The 9,008-nt window shown below is 48.0% G+C and overlaps 1 protein-coding gene across 1 annotated transcript; it reads left to right on the forward strand.

Annotated features, from left to right (window-relative positions):
• Positions 1 to 318: 318 nt before the first annotated feature.
• Positions 319 to 1,824, forward strand: CYP8B1 (cytochrome P450 family 8 subfamily B member 1; the record flags this gene model as incomplete). The annotated part of the gene is made up of 1 exon (XM_081284817.1): positions 319 to 1,824. The coding sequence occupies one exon, from the start codon at positions 319 to 321 to the stop codon at positions 1,822 to 1,824; it is 1,506 nt and encodes a 501-aa protein (XP_081140943.1).
• Between the last annotated feature and the right edge of the window lie 7,184 nt (positions 1,825 to 9,008).

Below are 9,008 nucleotides of genomic sequence, written 5' to 3' on the forward strand. Positions count from 1 at the left end.
GAGCCAGGCTTAGAGATAAAGTGCCAGCTCACAGCAAAGAATGCAGCTGGTAAGCAGGCTGTGACCATAACTAGAAGTTTCTCTCTGACCTTCCTTCTGGGCACCTCCTCCTGCTCTCACCTGATCAGGCTCAGTCACGTGTTAAATCAGGAGCCTATATTTCTCCCAGGTGCTAGCTCACTAGGGTTATTTACCACAATTTTCATCCACAGAGCAAGGTTCAGGTGGACAGACCTTTGCATTCCCGACCTGTCAAAGCTTCACAAAACTCTTCTGGCATCCAGAGAACACCAGAGCTTAGCCTGCAGGAGCATAGCCATGGTACTCTGGGGTCAAGTGCTGGGAGCCTTGCTGGTGATCCTTGTGGGATACCTGTGTCTTCCAGGGCTACTCCGACGACGCAAGCCCCAGGAACCTCCTCTAGACAAGGGCTCCATGCCCTGGCTGGGCCATGCCATAGCTTTCCGGAAGAATATGTTTGAATTCTTAAAGGGAATGCGGGCCAAGCATGGGGATGTTTTCACAGTGCAGCTAGGGGGTCAGTACTTCACCTTTGTAATGGATCCCCTCTCCTTTGGCCCCATCATCAAGGACACTCAGAGAACACTAGATTTTGTGCAGTATGCGCAAGAACTGGTACGAAAGGTATTTGGATACCAACCAACAGAGGGGGACCACCAGATGATACATTCAGCCAGTAGCAAGCATCTGATGGGAGATAGCTTGGAGGATCTCAATAAGGTCATGCTGAACAGCCTGTCCTTGATAATGTTGGGGCCCAAAGGCTGGAGTCTGGATGCCAGTTTCTGGCATGAGGATGGTCTCTTCCAGTTCTGCTACAATACCTTGTTCAAGGCTGGTTACCTGAGCTTGTTTGGCTATACAAAGAACGTGGCACAGGACCTGCTACAGGCAGAAGAGCTATTCATGAAGTTCCGCAGATTTGATCTTCTTTTTCCAAGGTTTGTCTACTCCCTGCTGAGTCCCCGGGAGTGGCTAGAAGTGGGCCAGCTCCAGCGTCTCTTTCACAAGACACTGTCTGTGGAACACAACCTGAAGAAGGATGGCATGAGCAGCTGGTTATGCTACATGCTTCAGTTTCTGAGGGAGCAGGGAGTGGCCCCAGCTATGCAGGACAAGTTCAATTTCATGATGCTCTGGGCTTCCCAAGGGAACACAGGGCCAACCTCTTTCTGGGCTCTCTTGTTCCTCCTGAAGCACCCAGAAGCCATGCAGGCTGTGAGGAAGGAGGCCACTGAAGTCCTAGGTGAAGCCAGGCTGGAAGCCACCCAGTTCTTCACCTTCAAACTGAGTGCCTTACAACACACCCCAGTGCTGAACAGCGTAATGGAGGAGACCCTGAGGCTGGCAGCTTCACCCACCCTCCTCAGGGCAATACAGAAGGACTATATCTTGAAGATGGCCAATGGACAAGAGTACCTGCTCCGTCATGGAGATAAAGTGGCTCTCTTCCCCTACCTCTCAGTGCACATGGACCCTGACATCCACCCCAAGCCCACTACCTTCAAGTATGATCGATTCCTGAACCCCAATGGCAGCAGAAAAATGCACTTCTATAAGGAGGGCAAGAAGATCCACCACTACAACATGCCTTGGGGCTCAGGCGTCTCCATCTGCCCTGGTAGGTTTTTTGCCCTCAGTGAAATTAAACTCTTTATTTTGATCATGGTCACATATTTTGACCTGGAGCTGATGGACCCTGATACACCTGTGCCCCCTATGGACCCACAGCGCTGGGGCTTTGGCACCTTACAGCCCAGGCACGACGTGCGCTTCCGATACCGCCTAAAGTGTGTGGAATAAGCTCTGCCAAGGCAGCCAAGCCTGGTCAGAGGGGCCTACTGTGGTCTCTCGCCTTTTCTCACTCCTCTGCAGCTCCAGGCCCTCTCTGACTATCCCTCCTTCTGGTTCTATGGCCACTCTGACTCTATCCTGTTGTCCTTGCTGTCTGACCTCCTAGCCATCTGTCAGGTTTACCACTCTTCCTTTAAAACACCATCTCTCCCAGTGGGTTCTGCAGAACCCTCCTCTCGCAGGAAGTCCAAGCAGAAGGGGAGATGTCTAAGAGCAATTCAGTTTGAGACATGGTGCCTGCCTTGAGTAGTCCTGCATACAGAAACCGGCTCCCACGCAGAACATGGCATCTTGCAAACATGGAACTCTCACCCCACATTGTTCCACAACACTTATTCCACATCCTTTTGGGGGTTTGCAGGGTTTGGGGAGGTGGGGGTGGGGTTTTGTGTGTGTGTGTGTGTGTGTGTGTGTGTGTATGTCTTTTCCTTTTGGAACTGGGGGTCTAATCCAGGGTTTCATGTATGTGAGGCAAATGCTTTGCCACTGAGCTACATCCTGGCCCTGAAACTCAGGTTCTAGAACAGTATTGTCATATAGAAATATGAGGCAAGCCACGTATGTCATTTTAAATTTTCTAGTAGATATATTTTTCAAAAATAAAAAAGTAAAATTTCTTTTGTATGTTTATTTAGCCTGATATATCTAAAGAACTCACATTTCAATTTGCGACCAATATTTTTAAAAAAATTAATGAAATAATTTACATTCCTTTTTTTTTTTGTCCTATCTTCAAAATCTGGTAGTGCAGCATTCCTCAATCTAAAATAGACACATTCCAAGCACTCAGTAGTCAAGGGTGGGTGGTGGCTATCATGCAGATCTAGAGAAATGCTCCTTTTGATGTAAGAGTTATTCTAGGTCCCTCCTTGGTGCCCTCGTCTCCTCTATGCACCCCCACCCCAGCGTGGTTTCAATCTCCCTGTAGTTACCTCAACCAATGCTAAGTTGGAGCTTTCTCTAGCCCCAGACCCTCCATCTCCCCATGGGAGACCCACAACCTTTGATCCAGCTTGTCCCCACCAGAATAAAGCATCTCTCTTGAGCGCTGTCCGGACCACTCCGTTCTGATTTCCCTGCCTCTCTCTGCTCAGGACTTTCCTCCACATCCCACTGCCAAAGGCACACCCTCACCCTCTCTTGCCCTCCCCCACATATAGTTAGGCCCTTGTCCAGTCAGCTTAATCCCCTGTAATGGCCCTGAAATGTATCCTCTCCTCCTACCCACAGCTAATTCTTAGACCCATGACTTTATAACAAGAATTAAAAGCTGCTTTTGCTAAAAGCACTCACTTTTTACTTGGGCATGCAGATGCTCAGTGGGTAACTGAAAGCAGCATAAAACTTGGCATTTCTGCCTTCATTTTGTATGTTTCCTTTATTGCCTTAAGCTTTGGGTCTCATCCCTGCTCAGCTCTGTATATAGGCATGTAAATATTTAAGGAATGTTCATCCAAAGCTAATAATCCTCCCCCTATCGAGGCTGAAGACATCAAAATAAGGAAAACCAGGGTATTTTCAAGATTGTAAGCAACATCAAAAATCTTGGACAGCTTTTACAATAATCTGTTCCAGATTCCTGGAATGGAGTCTAGAAGTCTCCAATCATTGCCCTACACCTTCCAGGAACAGCAGAGCCTCCCAGGCAGATCGCTGTATGATGAAACTGTCCCCAGCAATTAGGAGCAATTGTTTCATGGGAACTGAATGTCCTCCTTCCAGAAACAAAAGTCTGATGGATAAGAATTCTGTGATGCAGATGAAGATTGCCCCCTCAATTAATAAAGGACTTTTCTAGAGTCACCTCACAAAACCAGAACTGAGATAATGATCCACCAGAACACAGTTTGACCGAGACTGCTTAATTATGCTCACCTCTCACCCCTGCCTCAGTACTTCCTGTATTTAAACCTAAAGTTCATGTCAATACCCCAAGATGTGCTGAGGTGCTTGGTTTCATTGGTCTTCCCAATATGGTCACATTGATGAGAGTCCCTTTCCTGCTTTCCACCATTCCTTTTCCCATTTGGCTTTTGGGACAAGTGAGGCCCAAGCTTAGGACTCTGGTAACACCTCTGCATTTCTCTCTACACTAGGCCTGCCTGTCCTTGCTTCACACAGCCACAAGAGGCCCTTTTCCAAAAGCACCTCTGATTGCCACCCTTTTACTTTCCGGGCTCCCCATCACCTCTACACACTGAACATTTGAGTTTTGCCATATTTGGTCCCCAAATATCTCCATCCAGTGAAATTCAACTTTTTCTGATGGAACTGTTCTTAAAGCAGAAGTATTGCTTTCTGCCAACCCGAGTGCCAGCTATTTCTAGAAGGTTTCCTGTGTTTCAGCCACCCCATCCCAGAAATGACCTCTGTCCCCTTGGGTTCCTTAGTACCACTGGTATCACAGAACATATATGTCATTGCTTTGTGTCTTGACTGCCTCCTCCTGTCCCAGACTGGAGCCCACCAGGGGATGATATCTTATTCATTTTTATGATTCCTAATTCTCTAAATGTAGATTAAATGCTAGCACTCTGACTTCTAGTCTCAGCTAATTTACTTTGTGACCTCAAATCCCTTCCTGCCCCTCCCTGGCCTCAGCTTTCTGATATAAGAAATGGAGGTAATTCCCATTGGAAGCATGCTTATCATGGCCAAGAGGAGTTGGGAGGGTGTTGCCGCCAGAACTACAGCTATCTGATAGCAGAGCCATCTGGAATTGGGACAGATCGAGGAGTAACTGTGGGAGCTGGATAGAGGGTCCCGGAGAAGGTGGGCCCAGGCAGCACGGAACCTCACAGCAAGGTCCAGCCAATAGGGCTTCTCTCTCCTATCCCGCATCTCCCATTGGCTTCTCCCCCAATTAGCTGTGTGACCCTGGGTCAGGGCCTGCTTTTCCTCTGGGTTTAGCTGTCCCCAAATGATGATGTCTGCCTGGAGAACAGGCTAGGATATCCCATTCTATTCCACAAGGTCCAGAAGCACAAGGAGAGGAGTTGTGTAGAGGGCACAGGAGGAGGAGGAGAAGGGGGCTGGAAATCAGAAGCCATCTGCAAGGGACTTACCAACAACCTCCCCAGACAGCCAGGCCCTGTGTTCAATAGGGATGAGGGTAAGGGGACAAGGTACCTTCCTTGCCCTTGCTGAGATCTCAGTGCCGTGTCCCCTCCCTTTCCCCACACCCAAGAAAAAATAGAGCAGGATCTTGGCCTGTGGAAAGGCTGGGACACTGCTGAAGGCTTGAGTCCACTGAGTCAGGACTAAAAGGTCTCAACTAGGAGTGACCATATGCAAATCTCAAGGAAATTCATGGACTTTGTGTCCTGTTTGAGAGCCCAGAAAGAATGTTTGGGACCAAGGGAAGTTTCAGAGGGTTAGGTGTAATGTGATCGCAGGTGCTCCATCCCACAGTCAGGGATACACAATGTAAACAGTGGGTTTCCCAGGAAACAGCATGCATCCCAGATTGGGGTGTGCAGATGGAGCCCAGTGTTCACCTGCTGGCAGGGGAGGAATTGGGACACCTGTGATTCTGTGCCTTCTGCATGAGGATTGCTAGAAACAATCCTGGAAGAGGCCCTGAGGCAGTAAGAAGATTGAGATCCCCAAAGGTGCAACTAGTCACCACCTGCCCTGACCCAGTAGTTCTGCACCCCGCTTCCTCATTTCTGTACCAAATATTCTCTCCCTCTCACCCCTTTTCTCATGAGGACCTCAGAGCAAAGCCTGAAAATGTATTCTCTCTGAGGATCACTTATAACAAAATAAGATCAGGTATTATTCTCCAGTGGTGGAATTCTTGGCAGAGAAATTCTGGAAGAGAAAAGAGATGTTTTTTTTTTCCATACAGAGTGACTGCTGTGAACATGCACATCACACTCTGTGGGAGGTTGCCTGTCCAGGGCTGAGCATCCTCTCTCAGCCTTGAGTAAGGGAGGTGTTTGGTTTGGCATCGCATGCCACACACTGTGCAAAACAAGTGGCCTTCACCTTCGCTCAGCAAAGAAGTTTGCCTCAGCTCTGGAGCTGAGTGTTACCCAATGGGGTTGGACAACCCACCTTTGAAATCTTATCCCCTGCCTTATTTGGTGAAGAACATTCCATCAAAACTCCTTTGTGCCCCCCCCCCCCCGCCGCCTATAAAAATAAAGAGATTCCAGGTGCACGCTCTCTTTTCAGCGCCTTCCAGCATGGAAGCTGACCCTTAAAGTCGAAGGGCCGTCTTACCCTTGACATGAAAATTACTTCTGTGTTCTGTGCTTTCTAACCGTTTTCTCAGCTTAATGTTGCAGCCAGCTCTTTTGAACCCAGCTCTCTTCAGTGAGGGTTGCTGGCGAGAACACTCCACAGAGTGAAGGGTGGCAGCAGCCCTGCCCACATCAAAGCCATCCCTGCATTTTCTCCTGATGAGCCCTAGAGAAGAATTCGGCTTTTCTCAGAGCCCGAGGGTCAAGGGAATTGAGGGGGGTTTTCTGAGACCCCTGGAGAAGGTTCAGAGAGTGAAGTGGGGGAGTCAAGCCTTGTCAGACGTTTGGGAAGACAGAGAGCAGGAAGAGGAACCAGGCTGGGAAGTAAGGTCAACATGGAGAAGGCTCTGTCTTGGCCTGGGCTGGGATAGCTGGTGAGTTTAGGTACACAGCACTTAAGACAGTGAGAGGGAACAAATATACTTAGGGCCAGACCCACTACTCCCTGTGGGAACTACTTACTATACATCTGTCTTTTTCAGGGAGTGCACACATGCATGTAAACACATACACACACTAAGATACACAAGAAGAAAGAAAATCCACAGGCACATACCCACACCACAAGAACAGAGTTACATATTCATTTTGAATCCATATATACTGTGTACAGCTCACACAGGAATACAAGCAGGCATATCAACACAGACATGCACACAGACTCCACAGGCTAACACACAATCACATCCACATACCTACCAGTGCTGGTGACAAGCCCTGCCAGATGTCCCTTACCTGGCATACTTTGTTCCATCTAATCAGTGCACCAAGGGCACAAAGTTAGGGATTTGGGGGGGGGTGTACCTAGACCTATTGGTACAGCTCAAGCTGCATCACATCAGCATTGTTGGTGTGTGAGCAGGTCAGAAGTCCGTTGTGGGGCAAGATTTCAGGAGTTCTAAAATAGAATGTCATCCTCCACGTCCTCAAACAAATCACCACCTCATTTCCCAGGGGACTAAGCAAGCTCAGAGTCCTTCCTGACAGTGGGGAATCTGGGGCCTTGGAAAGAGAGAACTGAAGGCACCAGAGCTGAATGAGATGGAGGAGGAAAGGCAGAGGTGGAAGAGCACCAGAGGCAACTCAGGCAGCATCAAACAGCAGCTGGGCTCACAACCTATGCACCATGAGTAGGCCACACAAAGCTCAGGGGAAGAGAAGAAAAGAGTGGGTAGAATCCTCACTGTGGCTCAGTTCATTAGCCATTCATTCAAAATAGTACTTAGTAAGAAATTGAGATAGACAGATAGATAGATAGATAGGATAGATAGAAAGAAAGAAGAGAGAAGAGGAAGAGGAAGAAAAGGAGGAGGAGGAATATGTAAAGAACAAAACATAAGAGGAAGACAGTACAAGAAGTACTTAGTGAAACTTTACTGCATCTGAGCAGCACTGGTAGCAACACGGAGGATAGAGATTTTTCACATGGTGAAGTCCCTGTTCTTGCAGTACCCAATCATCTAATGCTACCCTTCATTCCATCCTCCTAGATGATTCATTTCCTGTGTCCCAGGTTCTTTGTTTGGTCGTACAAGACAGAAATTTCAAGATGTGGCCAAGCTGTGGTGGTTCTATGAGGTAGGGGAAATGGCGAGCATTTTAGAAGCTCAGGAAAGAGAGTGCCATTGTGGTCTTGGGGGCTTCCTAGAGAAAGGTTTCTCAGGGGACCTGTCAGAGGGCAGGAAGATGGCAACCATGGGAGATGTGAAGAGAAAAGCATCCAGGTGGGGAATATTCATCAGGAATCTTTAAGTTGCAACAAAACAACATGAGTCCACACTGGGAAGGGCTTTATTGGTTCATGCAACTGTCAAAATCTCAGGTTTGGCATGAGTGTCAGCCTGCCTTGATTCTGAGGTACAGATACTGTCCCCAGAATCTGCTTACTCACTTGTGCTACTCCTTTCATCTTCCAAAGTTCAGATGATGAAGGAGCAGCTCCAGACTTCATACCCCCTCGTCATCAGTTTCATACTTTGTTTCTAGCATGTTCTAGCTGCATCATATTTTACTGGCTCTTCCTAGGTCATATGCCCATCTCTGAATGATGCACCAAGGCAAAGGAAATGGAAGGCTATAACTGATCTCTATATTGTCAGCTTCGTGGTACCATAACAAAATGCCTGAGCTAATGAGCTTAAAAAGAGAAAATGTTTATTTTGATTCCTAATTTGGGGATTCTAGTCCAAGATCAGGCAGAACATTACTCTGGGCCTGTAGTGGGCCAGAGTAATGGTTGGGAGTAGATAGCACAGCAACCCGCTCTCCCCATGATCTAGGAAGGTAAAAAAGGACAGAGAGAGAGAAAGAAGGCCAAGGTCTCACAATTCCCTTCAAGGGCACGTCTCCATCACATAAGTGCCTCCCACTAGGCCCCATCTCTTACAGGCTCCACCACCTCTCAATAGCGCCACCTTGGGGACAAAGCCTTAAATACACGGGCCTTTGGGGGACACTTATCCAAACCATAGCAGTTTATGCCCTATGTTGTACCCAACCTCCACCCAAAGCACAGGGCAGAATGACAAAGCTTCTGGACTTGATTGTTTAGGCCCCAGGGAGACCAAAAGGCTCCTGAGACAGGGCAGGAAGAGGGTGTGTTCACTGTGTTTCCTCCTATAGATTGTGTATGTTCCTGGGCTGCTCCCTGGGAGGAGCATCTTCAGCCTCTTCTGATGGCCAGACCCTGGAGCTGCCATCAAGGTTACAAGGATCTTTTCCCAACTGAGATGCAGAAAACGGGGCACTCTGGTGGGTGGAGGACCTCTGGCTTTTCTTCTCCAGCAGTGCCACAAAACAACAACAACAACAACAACAACAAACAAACAAAAAACTCTATGTACACATTCCAAAGATATTTCCTGAATACCTTCTACACTCCAGGTC

The sequence above is a fragment of the Spermophilus citellus genome (genome assembly GCF_964194105.1).
Source record: "Spermophilus citellus genome assembly, chromosome: 3".
In the NCBI taxonomy this organism is placed as follows: domain Eukaryota; kingdom Metazoa; phylum Chordata; class Mammalia; order Rodentia; family Sciuridae; genus Spermophilus; species Spermophilus citellus.